Source organism: Lutjanus erythropterus, chromosome 3, assembly GCF_056507025.1.
Source record: "Lutjanus erythropterus isolate fLutEry1 chromosome 3, fLutEry1.hap2, whole genome shotgun sequence".
Classification (NCBI taxonomy): Eukaryota; Metazoa; Chordata; class Actinopteri; order Lutjaniformes; family Lutjanidae; genus Lutjanus; species Lutjanus erythropterus.
Window position 1 is genome coordinate 22,327,998 of NC_139319.1, and position 20,551 is coordinate 22,348,548.

General features: G+C 39.5%; 1 protein-coding gene across 14 annotated transcripts in view; it reads left to right on the top strand.

Annotated features, from left to right (window-relative positions):
• The window catches only part of camk2d2 (calcium/calmodulin-dependent protein kinase (CaM kinase) II delta 2), a 60,212-nt gene that overhangs the window by 1,349 nt on the left and 38,312 nt on the right, over positions 1 to 20,551 (top strand). For all 14 annotated transcript variants that reach the window (XM_084715423.1, XM_084715422.1, XM_084715426.1 and 11 more), the window contains exon 2: positions 5,036 to 5,130. In XM_084715423.1, the coding sequence (XP_084571549.1) occupies positions 5,036 to 5,130 (95 nt within the window). The remainder of the gene's footprint in view (positions 1 to 5,035; positions 5,131 to 20,551) is intronic.

Below are 20,551 nucleotides of genomic sequence, written 5' to 3' on the forward strand. Positions count from 1 at the left end.
CTGCGTACAGCTCCATTTTCCTCCACACTGGCACACAGTACTCTACATAAAATAAAAATACACCAATGTTTTTGACCAAATACTGGGATAAAATTATTGTTTCAAATATCCAGAAATGATCAGTTCAGGTAATATGTACACAGAGCTGGAAAATGTTGGAAAGTGAAGTGATTATGATTAGTATAGCCTAGAGATGGCCAATATATTTATATTATATCAATATTGGGTTATGAGCCTGGACATTATCTTAGGTTTTCATTACACCTTATTGTGGTGTAAGTGTGTTTTAAAGGTTGCATCACAGTAAATGATGTAATTTCCTGAACGTACCAGACTGTTCTAGTTGTTCAGTTATTTGCCTTTACCCACTTTATATCCACATTACTGATGATTATTTAAAATTTCCTTGTGCTATTATTTTGGAAAAACACCAGCATCCAAATCTCCTAGGCCTAGCTGCTTTATATACTGTTTGGTAGTTGAATCTACAACAATGCATCATATACTATAACATCACTATTTGTTATATTATTTATTATATTTAGTCATTATATCCACATTACTGATAACTATTAATCAAAAATCTCAATGTTTGTTCTATTGCAGTATTTGAGAATTTACAATAAGTTATGTTAGAGCAAAAATGTATCAATATATATATTGTATGCCTTGTCATAGCCAAGAAATACAGATATTATTTATAAGCCATATCTCCCAGCCCTAAGGTATAAGGTACTAATATAATCAGAAATTGTTAGCCAGCTGAGATTCAGCCATTAGAGGACCATACCACTGTGTTTGCATGTTTATCCATTAAACTACCTACATCAGTTAATCATATATACTTTATATTCTTGCTTATTTAGCAAATGCAGATTTGGATTTGGAAGTATATTTCTCATCAGTCCTGTTCTGCAGTAAAATCAAATGGGAGACTCCTGAAACCTGCTGAAGATCAAGTCTGATTATGAAAATAATTAGTTAGTTGCAGCACTACTGTAGTTTATGCACAGCTGAGGGTAAGAAAGGCTAAGGAGTAAAGATGGATAATTTAATACTGCCAATATTGATTTGGTGTATCAACCGATATGTTATGGTTCCCCATATTTATTGTGCATCCCTAATTGTTGATTGAAATGGTTGATAGTTAATATCATATCAGGTTTTGAGTTTAGGTGACCTTTGGTTACCCAAAGCGCTTCTCTGCATCACTACACAAAGATGCTTTCATTATTTTAACTTAATTACATAATCAGATGGTCCAAGCTGGTCATATACAGTGTATTCCATCTAATTTTGGAACCATATTTGTCAGAGAACTTGAACAAAGACAGAATCTACCTCATCATAGATGGTTTGGCCGTCTACCTTGAACCTTTCAAATTCAAAAGCAAAGGTAACTCTACTGTGCAGCTGCTACATATTCTGTCACACCGGACTGAACAGACTCAGTTAACTGACACAGTTAGCATATGCACTTCACAGTGCCATGCTCCCCGGCTAAACAGGATAGTCAAGTAAAATTCTTATATAACACATTATGCTATGATCATTTTCTTTACCAAATCCCCTGTAAATTAGAGGTAAGCTTTAGTGGCAATCTGCTCACTCCAGAGGATGTTAGATAACATGTTTATGGTGCACAGCACTATATGCTCAGCAATGATTATACATAGAGACAAAGCTTCAGTTATTTCTCATATTTAACCAAATAATATAATATTATACAGTCACATCATGCCACAGTTGTCAGCCATTAGAAGAACAGCAAGTGAAAGAACAGGGTTCATTTGAGGTAATGAACAAATTTTCAGCTTTGTCTCTCCAGTGTCTGCTGCATCCAAGTGCTTCTAAGTGTTTGTGATAGCTCTGATGCTGTCTGAATATCTCTGATGTTGTCTGCAGCTCAACAGGATGAGAACAGATTTTTATTTGCAAGAAAAGGTGTGCACAGACAGAGATGGAGGTTGAATAGCAAACTGGCCTGCGTGGCTGCAGAGCTGAGCAGAGCCGAGGCTCCATGGCTGCATTTAGAGATGAGAGATGCAGCACTCTGCTCTTCTGCTCCTTCAAATATAACTGACCTAGTTTTTTGATCTTCATACATGTGCCTGGAACACCAGAACAACACATGGCTCAAACAATAGAAGGCTGGTGGGCATGTTCGTGGGTGTTACTGCTCTCGTGCAGTGATGAGGACAGCGTGTACTGTAGGTACGGGCAGTGAGTGTGCTTGTGTGACTGGTTTCACAGATACTGCATCCATGCTTTTGTGCAATTTAATGTTGAAATGTGGCTGTAAAACTTCGATTTAAGCTCATGCATGTTTATTACTCACCTATGACATCCAAGGGCTGGTCTCTCAGAGAAAAAAGTTAAATTAAATCAGGTTATTTCAGCAAATCTGGTTTAGAAAATCATGTTTCATAAAGGTGGTTGCAAAAAGATCTAAGTTGAAACTAGGAAAAAAAAACATGGAAACTTATCCTATCAAGATTCCTATACTCATGCTAGATTTGAGGTGTAGCTTAATCTGTAGCAGTCCTTTCCCCACATTAATCAATCAATCTGAAGTACCTGTTTCACCTTCTTAGGCTCACTCAAGCCAGGTTCTTCACACTAAGCCCTGTTTGTCTCGGCCTCTGTTTTCAAACACTCCTCTGACTGTATACAGGACGTTTCAATTAATTAACATAATAGTGAATCCACAATATGGCCAGATGCAATATCCAAATTGCAGGAGCTACAACTGTTTTGATGAATGGTACCAACTAGAGTCTGACCAGTGCTGCAATTTTTGCGTCTGATACTGGTACTGAATAAAAAATTCCAAAATATAAATAGTTCTCTAAAAGAAAGTTTACATATGGGTGCATATCGTGCAACATGTATACCGATACTGATATAGACTGATATAGCTGTAATTGGCTTATATCAGGTGGATAATATGAGTCAGCTGATATATCAGTTAGGCTCTAATGTATACATAACAGTGTGGGGCAAATTACTCAAGAAGCGTAATAAGTTACTTTTTACTCCTTTAAAAAGTAGTAATTACTTAACACATTACTTGGTATCAAAAATGATTGTGTTACTCGTTATTATTATATTACATCATCATTATGATATTACTTTTGTACCTTGGTTGCATTTCAGATTTGAACTGTTGAACCAGTGAATTGTTAATAACCAGAAAGTTTTTGTTCTTATCTGTCCAGATTTTGGCTGCAGTGGAACCAAAGTCAACCTCTCTGAGTGTGGCCTTCAAATTAAATTCCATCACCACAGATTCTTTCTCGAGGAGCCAAACAAACTTGAAATAATGACAATACCTCCACCCGCAGAAAGTATGCCTCTCTCCCTCTCTCTTATCTTCCATCCTTCCGCTGCATATATGCGTCATCATAAGACAGCCTACCTAGGTCAAAAAATAACTTTGTACATATAGAGGGGGTGTATCTTCCTCAAGCTCGGGTCCTCTACCAGAGGCCTGGGAGTTTAAGGGTTCTGCGCAGTATCAGCTGTTCCTAGGATTGTGCTCTTCTGGACAGCGACCTGGAATCTGCTCTCCCAGTTTGTGGGTCACAGCCCCCAGTGCTGTGATCACTACTGGAACCACTGTTGCCTTCACTCCCCACATCTTTTCCAGCTCCTCTTTCAGCCCTTGGTATTTTTCGAGCTTCACGTGTTCCTTTTTCCTGATGTTGCTGTTGCTTGGGATTGTGTCATTCTCAACCACCTTAGGAGGTGTCTTCCATTCTGGCCGTGGGACCTCCATCCCATACTCAGTGCAGATGCTCCTGTACACGATGCCAGCCACTTGGTTATGCCTGTTTCTGCCTGCATCTTACACCCTGCTATTATGTGCTGGACCATCTCAGGAGCATCTTTGCACAGCCTGCACCTAGGGTTCTGTCTGGTGTGTTAGACCGGTGCCTGTACTAAGTGCCTGCTCTTGTGCTGCCATGATTAATGCTTCTGTGATGTCCTTCAATACAGCCTTTTCCAGTCACTGGTAGGATTTCTTGACATCAGTCACTTCTTCTATCTGATGGTGGTACATGCTGTGTAGGGGCTCGTCCCTCCATGATGGTTCATCCTCTTCCTCTGCATTAGTGGGTTTCTGCTGCCTGAGGTATTCACATAGCATCTCCTCTTCCTGATATATTCATGGATCTTGGTTGTTTTGTCCTGGTTAGTGGCTTGGACGCTCACCAGTTCCCGGCCTCCCTTGCTCTGCTTAGTGTACAGTCTCAGGGTGCTGGACTTGGGATGAAACCCTCCATGCATTGTGAGGGGCTTCCTTGTCTTGATATCAGCAGCCTCCATCTCTCCTTTGGCCAGCTTATTATGCCAGCAGGGTATCTGATGACTGGCAGGGTGTGTGTATTGAGGGCACGGACCTTGTTTGCCCCATTCAGCCAACTTTTCAGGACCTGCCTTACTCTGTGTAGGTATTTGGCTGTGACTGACTCCCTTGCAGCCTCCTCGTGGTTCCCATTTGCCCGTTGGATCCCAAGGTATTTGTAGCTGTCCTGGATATCTGTGATGCTGCCTTCTGGCAGTTCAACCCCCTCAGTTCTGATGATCTGTCCTCTCTTTGATACCATCTGACCACACTGCTCAAGCCCGAATGACATTCTGATGTCACTGCTGTAGATGCTGGTGACGTGGATCAGTGAGTCGATGTCCCGCTCATTCCTGGCATACAGTTTGATGTTGTCCATGTAGAGGAGGTGACTGATGTACCACTGGTTCCGATATTCCACTTCGGAACCAGTATCTGTAGCATTAACCACTGAACTATCCAGTGCAGTATGTTGTACTGTATGTAATGGTGAAAATAATGTGCAAAAATTACCATTCCCAGTTAAAATCGTGACTTATCAGCAATATCTGTCAAAATGAACGCAATATGATTCCTATGACATTGTTCAGCCTTAATATTGACTGGTACAGGTCACACCTTATATTGTTACTTTGAGCTTTTTTGAGTACATCAATAAGCATTTCTTTCTCCGTGTGTTCATTTCAGGGGCGCGTTCTCTGTGGTCAGGAGGTGCGTGAAGATCTCCTCTGGACAGGAATATGCTGCCAAAATAATCAACACCAAGAAGCTTTCTGCCAGAGGTAGGACACAAACAAACGCATGTGCAGAAACACACAAGATACACATACAGAGACACACACCACACATGAGCAGAAACACGTGCTCCAAGTGTCACTGAGTTACGTGTGGATGAGCTGTGAACATTGCTGCCCCTGAAACAGGCTTTGGGGAGAACAACTTAATGTGTGTGTGTGTGTGTGTGTGTGTGAGAGAGAGAGAGAGGCAAACACCCACACCCACACACACACACACACACACACACACACACACACACACACACACACACACACACAGGAGACTCATCTGGATTTTGGTTGATTAAGTTTTCTGTGAAGAAAACAGTGAATATGTCGACTAAATGCTGTAGCTGTTTGCCCGCTTGCACTTTTTGTGCTGCACGTTCTCCTTTTTATGTTATTCATATCTGTCCTTTGGTTTCTATGCAAATGTTTGTCACACACAACCTTGTGTGTGTGTGTGTGTGTGTGTGTGTGTGTGTGTGTGTGTGTGTGTGTGTGTGTGTGTGTAGGTGTGTGCGTGTGTGTGTGTATGTGTGCTTCTCTGTGTGCATGTGTTCCGTATTGATTCAGGGCTCTGGCTGGTCTTGTCGTCCCAGGGGCAGATCTCTTGCGAAGCCGACCCAGTTCTTTCACATCCGTCACTGTAATTGTAGCCGCTGGCCTGGTTGCCTTAGGCTTGGGACACACACACACACACACACACACACACACACACACACGCATGCACACACGCACGCACACACACATAATCACACACACACTAGCTCACACATCTACATGTGTGCATGCGCAAGCACACACATGACCCAGGAACTGCCAACAGCGTATTCGTGTAGCGTATTATCCAATGTGTGTTGTGCCTTTGCTGTTCCTCCTCCTCTTCAGCCAATGGTGTGCTTGGTCACAGCTTGCTGGCCTGTGATAACCAATGACTGCTGTGATACTGTACAGGGCATCAGGCCTCTATATATATGTGATATGAGCCATTTAACTAAAATTTAATTTATAATAAATTACCGTATTGAAATGAAAGAAAAAAAATATTAGAAAAGCAAAATGTGTGGATACCTGCAGGTGCAGCATTATTTTAACAAAAAGGTAAAAAAAAAAAACATAGAGGCAAGTGCAGGCTTGATAGAGTTGTTTAGAAATGCATCAAATACTGGTGGAACTGGTAGAACGATTTCCTGAGGGGCTATTTAATCTTTAAACACACACAACTGAACTTGTTTATATTGAAACCAAACTGGAAAGAGAGAGGCATAATCATAAGCAATGAAGAATGGACAGCAAGGTGGATGTTTCAATTGAAGTGTATCACTTTACAAAACTATTTGGAGTTTATGTGGAAAAGCCCAAGAAGGTTCTCAGAAATACAAATGATCATGTTCTGTGATTGCCATGTTATTAAAGACTTTCTGAGAGGCCTATGGTGCCTTACAAGATATATTCAGATGCCATGTGCCCATGAAGAGTACCTCAAGAATGGCTGAAAAGAGATAGATATTTATTAAATATATTGCTGATATAGCTGCTTAAAAGGTTCTTACAAGGAAATGGTTATCACAGGAGAGTCCAACTTTAAATACACGGACAATACAATGCCTGTGCACTTACAGAATAAAAAAGATAACAGCATAGGTTAACGGGTTTTGTTCAGATTATTTGAGGTTATTTGAAGCGGGATTGTATGAAGTACTTATCTGTAGTGAGTGTATTACCTACAGTAGATGGCGGTTGACACGCCCCCAATTTGGAGGAGCAGCAGAAGTTTCAGTGTAGGAAGCTCAGCATTATACTGCTGTGGACCAAGTCACCTAAAAGAGCCACCTAAAAAGCCCCACCCGAAAAAATTTAATATAATTTTAAGAGTTTGCTATATTTAGAATATTTTCATCATTTTATAGTCATCAGTCAGCCTTTTCCATCAGGAAACCACTGTCATATAAGCCAAATATAGCTCTCTCCAAACTAACCAGACTCCATTAGTGAAATAAGTTATTTTACTTTGCAGAACACGAATGCTAGTTGCTAATGTTAGTTCATTTGAATTATTTGGGGACCTCTGTGTTTTAAAAGGTTAGGTCAAATTCACCAAAGTCGTAGAATAACACAAATAAACAAACTGGCAGAGGAAGCAACAGACAAGCAACATTGTTCAGCAAGGTAAAATAACGGATTTCAATAATGGTGCATGGCTGGTTTAGAGTCTAATACTGGTTATATGACGCCAAGGTGAAACGGTGAAAATGTTCTAAATATGTTTTGTTGCTGACTCTGTCCACAACAGAACATTGTTTAGCTTCCATGCTGGTACTCGGGGGGTGTGCCAGTCAGCATATACTGCAGGTAATACCAACGTGTTCTCATCCCAACTTGTCACATACCGACAATATGTCACCACCCATCTGAGTCTGATAGTGAGGCTGAAGTTACCCTTTAGCTGCTGTATCTGATGTGGTCAGAAGGCCTTTTTGAACACATGATGAAACGGTCTCTTAACATCTGATTAACGCTGTGAAAGGATTGCTGTTTGGTAAGATTTAGGCACAAGAAATATTTTCTACATTATATTAGGTACTTTGCGTGAAGCAAAACGAAAGGCATGTGATAAAGTCATGCATCATTGAGGTGACTCGCAACACAAAATCAACTAGAAATTCTTAAATAAAAGTTCAAATTCTCTTCATGTAATGAATGACCTATATGGAAAGAGCAAGTTAAGTTGCTAAGTAACTTTTAACCTAAAATTTAATTCAAGCATGCACCTTAGGACAAGAGAAGATCCTGCAATTTTAGTTCAAAGATGGTTGGGACACACAAAGAAGGAGCATGAGGAAAAGAAGGAGAAGAAGGAGAAGAAGGCGACTATTGCCACAGAGGAGCTGCATGGCTGGGTTAGCTCTGGTGTAATGTAAGTTACTGCCTTTCTGTTTTAAAGTTCAGATAATATATGGACCCGTGTGCATTTTGATAGTGTGATTCTTTGGGGCTTTTTCACTGGCCCTTTTGACCACCCAACTCGCCTCCAAGCAGGCTGCAGTAATGTCTCGCCAGCTGCGACCAGCCTGTGACGATACTCCTTTCTCCCTCGTGAACAATCAAGTGTTGTAATACTGAGCTCGTGTGTGCAGGAGAGCAGAGAGACACAAGTTTCTAAAAGTCTCTTTATATATACACAACTACAGTAATATAACTTTATGCAACTAAATGATTGAAAATATCAAACAGAAAAGAATAAAATAAAATCTATATAATTATTTCATAACTGTAAATTATCGAGATATGTAAGATTTACTCAATATTTTGATGACAGTGATGATCCTGTCTATGAAAAAAATTGACTTTACTTAATTAGTTTAAATAAACACAACCTATTACTTGATTATAATTAAGTAAAATTTACTTAATATCTTCACAAATGGGATGTCGAAAATAAAATTTACTTGATACTAGCAAGTGAGTCAAACTTAACATTACAACAGTAAAATTTACTTTAAAAATAAGTGCAAATTGTTACGTGGATTTTATCAAGTAATTTTATCAAGTTTTTTCAGTGTGTGCAGATTTTATCCCTCTTTCTTACTTCATCAGCAGCCCAGGTGTCTCATTTTAAACCCATGGACAGATTTGCATTGAAGTCAATTAAAAAGTGCATCACTGTCAGCTGCGAATGGGTGCTGTACACATCTGTATGAGTTGCTGAGAGGAGGTCAAAAATTGTTGGAATGTGATGAGTTGGGAGTCAGGCCAGGCTCGTGATACACTGACTATGGATAAGTACCTCATACAACCCCACTTCAAATAGTCCAGACTATCCTTTCAACCATAAATTGGAATGATATGTGTCATGCTGGGAAAACTTTGGCACTTTTGGCAGTGCAACGCCCCGCAGACTTTATTTTTCCAAATCTTTGATTTTACTGTAGGGTAAGGCAAAGATCACCTCTAAGATGCATTTAAAATAATTAAAAATTAGGGCTGCACAATTAATAGAAATGATATTGAAAGTGCAGTATTGCCAAGTGCGATATCCAAATCAAAGAAGCTGCATTTTTTTGATAAAGGGGAATTGTGTGACAAAACAGCATTATAATGAAGTATTGTACTGCTGTAGAGACGTCCTGGACTATATCTTCTCCAGATGCAAGAAAACACGTTTGTTTGGCACAGACCCCCACAAATATTACATTATAATGATTTTGTTTTGTTTTCAATGAAAATTTTGGAGCAAAAAAATATCATTCCCTCTAATTTTAAATCATATCGCAATTGCAATATCTGTCAAAATAACTGAAATTTGATTTATTTTAAAATGTTGTGCAACTCAGTTTGGCTGTTGTTGTTGAACTCATCATTGTGATGATGCAAATAAATGTTTTTTTTATAGTGTTGTAGTATGTGTGTATTAAGAAGCAGCTCCCTCCCCCTCTTTGCAGTATATTAGCTTTCATTTCTTTCCAGCAGCTCCCTCCTCCTCCTCCTCAGCATCCTCCTTCTCCGTGTTCTTTCCTTTTTTTGCATTTACTGTTCTTCCCTACTTTGCATTTTCTTTATTCTCCCTCTTTTATATCTGTTCTCTCTCTCTTTTTGATTTACAAGACACTGTCACATTTCTCACCAGGTACTTCTACCCGCTCCCTCCCTCCTGCACATCTTCTCCTCCACTAATACCTCACCATTTCTTGCTGCCTTCATCCCTCCATCGCTTTGCTTTTTATCTCCTCCTTTTCTTCATGCTGCGTTTCTTTTCTTTCTATTTCCTTCAACTCTTTCCCTATTTCTGTGTTTCTTCCGCCCGTGTTGACCCTTCGCTTTCTGAGTGCAGTGTTGGTAATAGACACCTCGGCAGACAGATCAGTATCTCACCACTTGCATGCTGGGACAGATTTTTCCAAAAATACTGCAAAGGGTTATCTCACCACATATGCATGTGGATCTGCGGGTGTGCACAAACACACACTCTCCCTTTTCCGTTTCCTCCTGTGTGTTTATAGAGGTTTACATACCGGCCATGCTAGCGTGTCAGATATGGTCTTACCCTCTTTCCGCGATAAGCCCTAGAATTGCAACTCTGATTCCCTTCTCTCTGGCAGGATCATGACCTCCCCCAACCCCACTGTGTGTGTGTGTGTGTGTTTGCCTATGCTAGTGCATGTGCGTGTGTGAGTATATATAATTTAAAAGGGTTTAGGGTAGGATTGGTGGCTGGAAAGCAGGCAGATCAAGGCACTGTGTGTGTGTGTGTGTGTTTGGTGTTTCTGGTCATGCATGCACACATGTGTGGTGGGGCCTATAGGACCAGTAACAGTCCTGCAATCTGCAATCCTGATTATGCAGCATTTCATTAAGAGCAGCAGATGAGTCAGTGAATGAAAAGAAGCAGTGGAGAGAGGAAGAAAAGGATGGGAAGCAAAGGGAGAGAGACACATAATCAGTAGAAGCAAGAGAGAGTCAACATTCAAATGTGTGTGTGTGTGTGTGTGTGTGTGTGTGCGCGCTCACGCATGTTATATCCCTCACAGCAGTTGAATATTTGTCCTCTCCCTTCATGCATGCGTCAGTGTCCTGTCACTATGACTCTGTGTGTTATCTTTTGTCACTCTGCATTTGCTTGTGATGTGCTGTGTGTGTGTATGCAAGGGTGCACGTGCCTGTGTGTGTGTCTGCAATCCCACATCTGTTTGTGTGCATGTTTGTGCACATGATTGCCCTTGTTTGTGTATCTGAGCACCAGAATCCTTCCCTGACTATGTGACCCCTTCAGCTTGTCTTAACAGTACATTGCAACAAAGATGTTTTGAATTTTAAAAAAGCTCTGCTTTTTTGCCATGTAAATTTCACATTGCATTGTGTGAACAACACTCCATTGACAATGTCATGGAATCTACCATATGAAAGTAAAAACAGATGTGTATATTGGTTCCAAATAGGAATGAAAACGAGGTATAGGCATACACATGTTTTATGTGAGTAGCCTGCCCCGTAATTTAGATTTATTAGTAAATGTCATGGGATTCATTCTCAGAGTTAGACAAGGGCTGGATCAGGCATCTCGACAACATTCATTTGGCAGAAAACACAATGTATATAAACATAAGTACAATAGTCAACGTGCCGTGGGGAATGTCTATCAAGTACGCAGCACACAGCAGAGCAGACAAGGCTTCTGTATAACAATAAAACCAGCTGAGCTTGCGCTGCAACGTGGTGTCCCACATCCAGTCTACTATGGTTATTTAAATGGCTTCAAATGAGGCTTACTTTGTAAGGTAGCTGGATTTGCAAGATCATAAGATCACATGAGAATCCCACTTGCCAGGCTTCAAGTTATTTGTTTGTGTCCAAACCAAAAGTGGTGCAGCCAATCAGTGTCCTAGGAGGGACCACAGGCAGCTACCGGTTGCTTCCATGAATGCTTCTTGCCTCCATGGAAGCAGCTTGTCTCGAACAAACAATGGTGTCTCCTGAAGAGGTTAGCATAGATATGATAGCATCAGTTTTGTCAGTTTTGTCACTGAAGGCTTTTCTCAATGGAAAAAAAATGCTCTTCTTTGATCTGATTGGTTGAAGATAGCCTTCGTTAGACATTTGTTTCCATCCAATCACCTGGCAAGTGTTTTTTGAAAGTGCATGCCCTTTTCCAGTTTCTAAGGATTACTTCCCAGATGGTTCTGTGTAACAAACCCTCTGGTGAGTCAGGTTGAAATGAAGCTTAACATTCAATTTCTCTTGATTTTCCCCCAATGTTACATCATTACTCCAACATAATCTAAGATACAAGCCACAGCCCTGCAACATGCTAACACCAAATCATAGATGTATAATAGAACGTAGACTGGGTATCACTGCTCAGTGGCTGCTCCACCCATTAAAATAAAAAATAACAATACATTCAACATCTCACATGGTGTTAAAAGCCAAGGAGAAAAGATGGGTTTGATGAAGACTTGTGTGTTGGTTCTTCTACAAGCTCACGTTATTATGTTATTGCAGCCACAGTAAAGGACGTTAGTTTTAATATGCTAGAATATTTATCACTGTAATGACGGTATTGCAAAATCCGTGACGGGAGTGAGCATGATACTCTCCATCACCGGTATACTGCCCACCCCTAATAACAAGATAGGGAAAAGAAATAGGGTTGCATTTACAAAGGAGGAATCAAAAGAAATATTTGTTTTGATGCAGCACTGATTATGCTTTTCATTCTCTTCCTCTCATTTTTCGTCTTATTTGAATTCTTGTTCCTAATGCACTGGAAGTGTACCATGTTGGTAAAGTCTTATCAGGTCAGCAGAGACTGTGTGATCTTTTTCTTGGCATAATGTCGTTCTAGTCCACCGATCTGCAACTGACCCTCCTTCATAGTGGACGGTTTCTGTGGTAATAGGGATGCGCCGTTGTTATTTCTGTTATGTGGAGGTGTCATGGTAACAGAGATGATAGCTGTTGCTGAGGTGTAAGCCAGTCTGCCTCAGTGGTGTACAGATATATGTTTTATGTGTGAATGTTTTCTTTTTGAATATCATCCCTCATGTAGTTTTCCCTCATTAGGCAAGATGAAAATTTGTCCTCCCTTCCCTCTCTTATTGTCTTTATTTCTGTATTCCTCTGGTGTCACTGTGACTGTGTCTTGCCTCACTTTGAAGTGAAGGGAAGGAGGGGGGGAGGGAGGATGTGCTCGTGGGAGAGAGAAAGATAGGAGGGAAGGAAAAAGGAAGGAGGGATCAGTGGGAAGAAGGGGGATCACATGACTCACTGGGTACTTGAAGGCTAAAAATAAATGTTGGTCATTCTCTCACCCTCTGTGTCTCTATCACACACACACACACACACACACACACACACACACACACACACACACACACACACACACACACACACACACAGTATTGAAAATATTCCATCCTTTGAAAGGAGCAGGCTTCTGGTTTCAGCTGATGCTCACCTGTCTGGCCAACCAGACTACCAGTGCACACAGGGAGGAAAACACATGAGACTGTACATGAAACGTAGATGTTCATGTGTGTGCATGTCTTTGTTGGACAATGTAAGAATTCAACCTGCACGGACTGAGTTTTTAGCCACTTAGTGCTCTTTGGCTTCTAAATGACTATGTTGGCCAGTTGCTATCTTTGTCTTTTTGCTACTGGGCAGGTAGCATGCATTTGGTTTTCAGAGCTTTTTCACTACATCTAGCCCAAGCCAAAATACACATTTCTCCTGTTTATTTATGAAAATAATCAGATGAAATGATGCTGTTGTGAACTGCACTTGTTTAGAAACTTTACTGTCCACAACGTCCACAACGCTTCACCACAGTCTTGGGTAACATATTAGGCAGTTGTATGTGCAGTTGTTATAGCATATTGGCAGGGATTGGAGTCAGGCAATTCAAGTCTTCAGATCTGTGCCTTGTTAAGATAGCTGGAAGTACATTGCAGTTAACTTCCTAGTTAGTAGTTAGTCAGCTACCTAAACATGTATAAAAATGGACATGGGACTCCAACTTAGAGTGAGAGGCTGTTTCCAAATACTACACTGGTCACAGCGACACAGAGCTCCATGCAAAATCCTCAGAAAGAGGAGAAATTAGAGGCAGGTAACCCAGAGAGATGCTGAAATGAGCCAACATTAGTTTAACACAGACCATGAAATGTATGTTACCAGTACAGTTTACAATCTCAAATGCTTGTATGTATTTGTCTTTAGGGCTGGCTTTGTTTCTTTTTGTTGAAATCATGATAACTACTTTTGGTAAAAGCATTTAGCTCCAGATATCCAGCAACAGCCACCACTAATTTGTCTGTAACCTTTGTGGTCACCACCATAGAAGGCCAGTCTCTCAGTCAATGGACAATTTGAAAAAAAAAAAAAAAACACGAAAAAAACCCCCCAACAACTGGAAAAAGAGGCTTCTTACTGTGAAAACTGCACTCTGTCTGATCAGGCCCTTAGATGTGCCTGAAAGCTCTGGAAGAAATGTAGTTAGTGACCCTTAAAGTACTCTGTAGCAGTTTGAGCTTCACAGTCGTACAACAGTGATATTACATGGTTAAAGATTTACCACAAAAATTGCGATTGCTGCTCACAATCCTCCTTTTTCGTCATTTGCGCTTGATAATTACCTAACTATTACTAACTATTGTCTGAAAATAATGATAAATTGTCCCCCTATTTTCAAACATCAAAATGATACAGAATACAGTTGCTTTCTCAACAAAACCAACTGATAACTGACTGATAAATACAGTAGACATTAATAAATACTATTGAGATGCAAAGCGCATTAACCAGACAACAGCTGAGTAAATTTTCGTTCGTAGTTCATTTGTATCAGCTGCCAAGATCAGCAGTCGGCAGATAAAACTTTCACCTCATAAAACTTTGTTAATAATGTAAGCTATAATCAAAGTTGTAACTCTTGCATTTTTAAAATGTCAGGATTTCGATATAAAAACAACCTACAGTATGACTAACAAGGGTAATGGACAAAGAAAGCGAGGGTGTTCTTAATTACAGAGTGCTACTTCTTCTGTCTTTTCCTTTCTCCCTCTCCCTCTTTCTGCTCTCTGCCTCTGTCCCTTTCAACCTCTGTTTTATCTGTCTGATTCACCCTCCCTCCCTAACAACTCTCTCCTCTCTGTCCTCCCTCCTCTTACTCCTGCCTCACATTTCTTGACAGTGTGTCACTCCCACAGTCAAATCACAGTTCCAGTCTGTGTGTTTCACCTCCCTGTTCAAGTGCATACAACTCATGGTGTTAACTTAATAATGAATAATGAACTCAATAATGAACTAAGAAACAGTGACAGTAAATATATAAAGTTGTGTTTGTTTATGCCTGTGCCTTGTATTATTTCTCCAGCAGAACCATACCAATACTGGAGAATAGGGAGGCATTAAAGTGAAATCCACATTAAAACGCTTAATAAAAATGTGCCTTGATTTTCTGTTTCATTTGTAATTCAAACTGATTGAGACAAATCCATAGGATATTGCACTGCTGTCATAAAATTGCAGAAACATCTTTTGATTAACTTTAAATATCATATTCTATTGTACACACCACATCGCAAGTTATTCTATCCTTATCCTAATGTTCCAAAATCTCGCAGACCAAAATCCAAACCAGAAAACATATCTTATCTTTATGCCTCTGTGCCTGCGACAGGCATGGCAGGCATGTTTTTGTCTGTCCGTCTCATCCTTGTGAACGTGCCATGTTAAGACCACCTTGAAGGAATTTCTTCAAGCTTTGCACAAACATCCACTTAGACTCAAGGATGAACTATACTTCAAATACAGTTTGGTGGTCAAAGTTCACTGTGACCTCACAAATTGTGTTTTTGGCCATAACTCAAAAATTAATACACTAAGTAAGACAAGATTTTACACAAATGTCTTACAGTATAAAATGATGACATTTTATATCCAAAAGGTCAATAGCCAACTTCACTGTGACATAATGTTTACCTCTCTATCAGTCCTCTGTACTCTGATGACAGGATAGTTCTCACTGGAAATTATTCACTGGAATCACATGTCAATACAATATGACCTACATTTAGAAAAAAAAATAGCTTATATTAAGTTCTTTCAGAGTCTACACTGTATTATATTACATGAGTCTGGACAGACATGGATGTTAACTGTAACTTGTGTGGTAGGCGGAGGCATACAACTGCGAGGTGGTAATTGTAGTTCTGACAAAAGTAGCAGCTGTGGGTGTAGAAGGCAGCGTAGCTGCACAACATCTCACTCGATTTATATTAATGTTATTGCTTTCCCCACCTTTATGTAAAAGAAGAAGCAGGATAGAAAATTCAGGCACATTCTCTTGGGGCTTGTTGGATGTATTGCAGGTAATTGCATCTAGAATTTAGTCCTGGTAGATGTAGAAAATGTGTAATTTCCCTTTAAGTATTAATAGCTTGTGTGTGTCAAAGTTTGCACAGTTTGAAACAACATATGTGCATAGAGTTACAGAGTTAGTTATATTAAGCAGTGTATTTGCCTTTCTTACTGATAAACCTTTGCTGGTTGCTATGTGAGCTCTTCTGGTTACCAGGGAGCTATAGTGTCTTTGAAGGAACATTTTTAGACAACACCCATGCTTTTATTACTGTTGTTGTTGCGTCATTGCTGCATTAAAGTCTGTAGCTTTTTGTGTGGATATGTGTGATTATAAATGTGAATGTGTGTCTGTTTCTCATTGTCCAAATGTCTCCAGACCACCACCGTCAGATTAAACCACTTTTACATATTAGTCAAATGTGTGTGCGGCTGCATTACTCCGGATAAGATAAAGGCAGACATTACTGTACGTTATGAGCCTCCCAGCAATACTCAGGGGGCACCTTTATCTCTGACACCAGGCACCTTTTGTTTCTCCTCAGAAGAGAAAGCAAGGGAGTTATCAGTCTCATAATTCTTCCTCTATTGAGAACCAGCGGAGGGTGACGGTGTCTCAGAGTCCTGGATGGTTTCATTAGACCCACGGGTTCTGCAGGGGGTAGAATGGAACCGTATGGAGGAGGACTACTTAGCTGCTGGCCACAGAGGATGTTACATTCACCCTACTACATCTTTTTAATTAAAACTCTTAATTAAATTGGAGCGGAGCAATTCCAGCACCCTGTTGTGGTGTGTGTGTTGGATTGATTTGTGTGTGCATTAGGGTTAGGACTTCCAACTAAAGTTTATTGTCATTATCGATTAAATTATTGATTGTTTAAACGGATTAATGGAATGATGCTCATCCAAGTCCTCAGAGGATGTTTTAAAACTGCTTATTTTGTCAGGATAACAGTTCAATTATTCATTTTACAATTGTATCAAATATTGGAGAACATTTGAGGTGCTGTAACCAGAAAAACCATGGCATTTTTTGTGATAAGTGATTTCAATTATTAATTGATCATCAGCATTGGATAATTACTGGCTAGTAAGTGCTGGTAAGTGCTTCATTAACTGTATGTATTGTATAAAAGATTACGATACCAGTGCCAATACCCCTAAAGTGATACTGATATTCATTTGTTCCCTTTTGTTTTCCTACTTCATTTCATAACATCACGTGAATGGAATTCCTTAAATAATCCTTCCACATTTTATGCATTTATTTTTATCAGATGCCACAGGTGTGTAACATAGTCATATTTTTGAACATTTTGGTGGCATCTTGGCACGCTGAACTGCCAACTTTGAATGAGTTGTAGCTGCTGCGGTAGTGGGTCAATCACATGTTGCATTAAACTGAAAAGCACTGACAGTGATTGCTGCAAGCAAAACCAAACAAAAATGATTGAATGCAGATATGATTGATATGATGCTCAGTTCGAAAAATCTGGTCAGCACTGTTTCCTTTAAAATATATTTGGTGTTGCAGATTAATTAAATACAGATTTCTCAACATTGTTGGATATTTGGAAAAATCATGGTCACAGTCAAGGTGGGACCACAGAATTCGGCTTAACTCAAAGGAGATGCATATAAGCTATTTTTTTTCACACGGTATGTTGGTATTGTTGGCAAAATCATCTTCATTATCATAATACGCCAACAACATTCCATTCTATGATTGTTTTGCAGTGCAAAGAAATGATTTAATATGAAGTTTCTCTTTAAGGTTGGGATAGGCAGTTCCATGATAACCTTTATGCATAAGATAAGTGAAGTAGTCTGAGGGAAAACTAGATTTCTGTTCCTCCTCTTGGCTCTGTCTGACCTTGGCCAATCACAGGTCAGTATGATAGCTAAATGTTGAGTCTCATTCCCAGACAGTAAATAATTCATGACCTGGGAATGAGACTCAACAATCAGCCATCTTCGAGCCACAAATTCAAAGCACTCGTAATGTAACAACAATCTTTCTCCTGAATTGCTTACTGCAGCTTTAAGTTTTATTCTCCATTCCAAGGCGTAAAGGGGGCATAAATACAGATATTTTTTAACACAAAGTAATGTGGCTTTTCATTTCTATTGCAATACCTAGCTAAGGTAATACAGAAAAAGTAAAGCAAAGTCAAACCTCTCCTTTCTCTTTTCCTGCAGTAACAAATGTCACCCTCTTCACATTAAATGTAGCCAAGTGTTCCACTCTGTGTAAAGTCACTCTGTAGTGTACAGGTTGCACTGCCATTAATAGCCAGTTAATTAACCCACCATTTAAGTCGATGGTGAGGACATTTGCTGCAGGTCGGCATGTCCTGCCTGGAAAAAGAAATACCAAGTCGAGGTACGAAATCCCAATGCACTGTCATCGGTGCCTAATTGTAGTTAAAAGTGGGGGTGCGAGATTAATATGGGAAGAAACATTTTCATTAACCCCTCATAGTGCTAATAAAGATGCGTTTTCACTGTAAAGCTCAGTTTATATTGTAATATTATTAGTGCTGTCAATTGATTAAAATATTTTATCACGATTAATCCCATGACTGTCTGTAGTTCATCATGATTAATCGCAAATTAATTGCACATTTTTTATTTGATCAAAATATACCCGTTAAAAGTGTAATTCAAATCTAACTTTAATAAATAAAATACATTAACCAAAAACAATGACAAATGTTTTCCAGAGACCCTCAAAAGCACTGCATTTGGCATAAAAAATATGCTCCAATAATAACTTCACAAACCCAAGTCCATCAGGGACAGATGAGCATATTGACCTGCATAATGTAACACTGAGGCCAAAACGCACTAAAAACTTCAATAGAAAAGTCAACTGAAGCTTCTATGGTGCACTGCAGGCTTCAGATTTAAAATTCCAACACCACAGAACCAGCAGTAGTTTAGGAAAAGGGCGCTATTTAGATGCATTTATTTTTTTCTTTAGTATTATTATTGTTAATATTAGTTTATTTCTTTAATAAAAAATTGTCCTCTGAGGAGAAAAATCCTTACCTTTATTCAGCTCAGTCTATATAATGACGAAACGTAGCATGATACTCATGTTTTTGTATTAAGACAACACAATCATTTACATCAGTGTCACTCTGACAGTTTACATCAGTGAGGATGTTTTAGACCACAACAGACAGCAAACTGCGCACCGACACACTGAGGACATGAAGAGGAGAGACAGAGTCTGGACTCTTCATCATGACTTACAATAATGCAGCGCAGTGACAAACCTTTTGTGGAGGAGACCAGCGTCTATTAGTTTGGCGTTTGCAGCGACAGATATTTTTATCTGTAGTGTTTAAACCACAGAACTGTACAATAATATCAGGATTCATCGTCAATAAAGTTTTTATATCGGTCGGCACGTCACACTCATGCTCCCCCTCCCTCCCTCCTCTGCAGCTCGTCTCTCCTCCCTCACTGTTAGGATTGATCGGCATGAAGTAATTAAGTATTTATAAGTACACAAATTGGACTTGGAGTAAAAAGTCACACACTACAGAAGTGTATGGTAACATTATGATTCATGATCATAAAAAGATTTTTATATCAAGTCGACACATCTGTCCATATTCACACACTTTCTCCCTCTCTCTCTCTCCCTGGTTTCAGGTGGAGCTGCAGCTCGATCAGCACTCACTCATCTCCCTCCTCATGTACTTCTGTTTCTTTGCGTTGAGCCAGTTGCTTAAACAGACAAGTCTGTTTAGGGAAGCTCGCTTCTGATTCAAACTATGGATCAGGCCAATACAACAGTTAGTCACACATAAAAAAAATTGGTGGCATTAAAAAGAATTTGCGTTAACGCATTATTAACACGTTATTAACAGGTTATTAATGCGGTAACTTTGACAGCCCTCAAAAGTATGCATACATTTTTTTTCTGTGGCAGCAAAGATTATGTCTTGGCATAGCTCATGTCTTCAAAAATAAGAAAGTTCAATGATCAAAAAGTGAGGTTGTAAAAGCGCACATTTGCTGTCTAATAGTGGGGGTGCAGCTACTCTGTTTGCTCCATTGTTCACGCACCTGTGTACATTGGTTTATATGACATATCACATGTATATTACAAACATACAGTAGTCGTATTAGTTATCAGAAACAGTTGATATCAGCATGAGATTTAAAAAAAACATATTGATCTATTTCTAGTGTGTTTGTGAGAGAATTTTATCTTTCAGTGAAATGAGTGCTTGACAGTATTATGTAGGTCTGATTGATACAAGTGGCCAAAAATCAGATGACTAACATAACTTGGTCAGTCAGAGTGATGATAAAAACTGGGGACAGGATGTTTAAAGTCTACTCTGTACAGTGAAGACACATATGCTGTCCGCTATGTCTTTTGCGTGTGTTTGACTTTACCTTTCTTTGTTTGCTGTTTGTGCTGTCTCTATTTCTGTCCCTGTCTCTTGCATGTTTTTCCTCTTGCTTTCTATGTCTTCTCTGTCTGTCCCTAAATCTGGCAGTGTTAAACTTACAGGACGTCAAACTACAAGAAGCAAAGAAA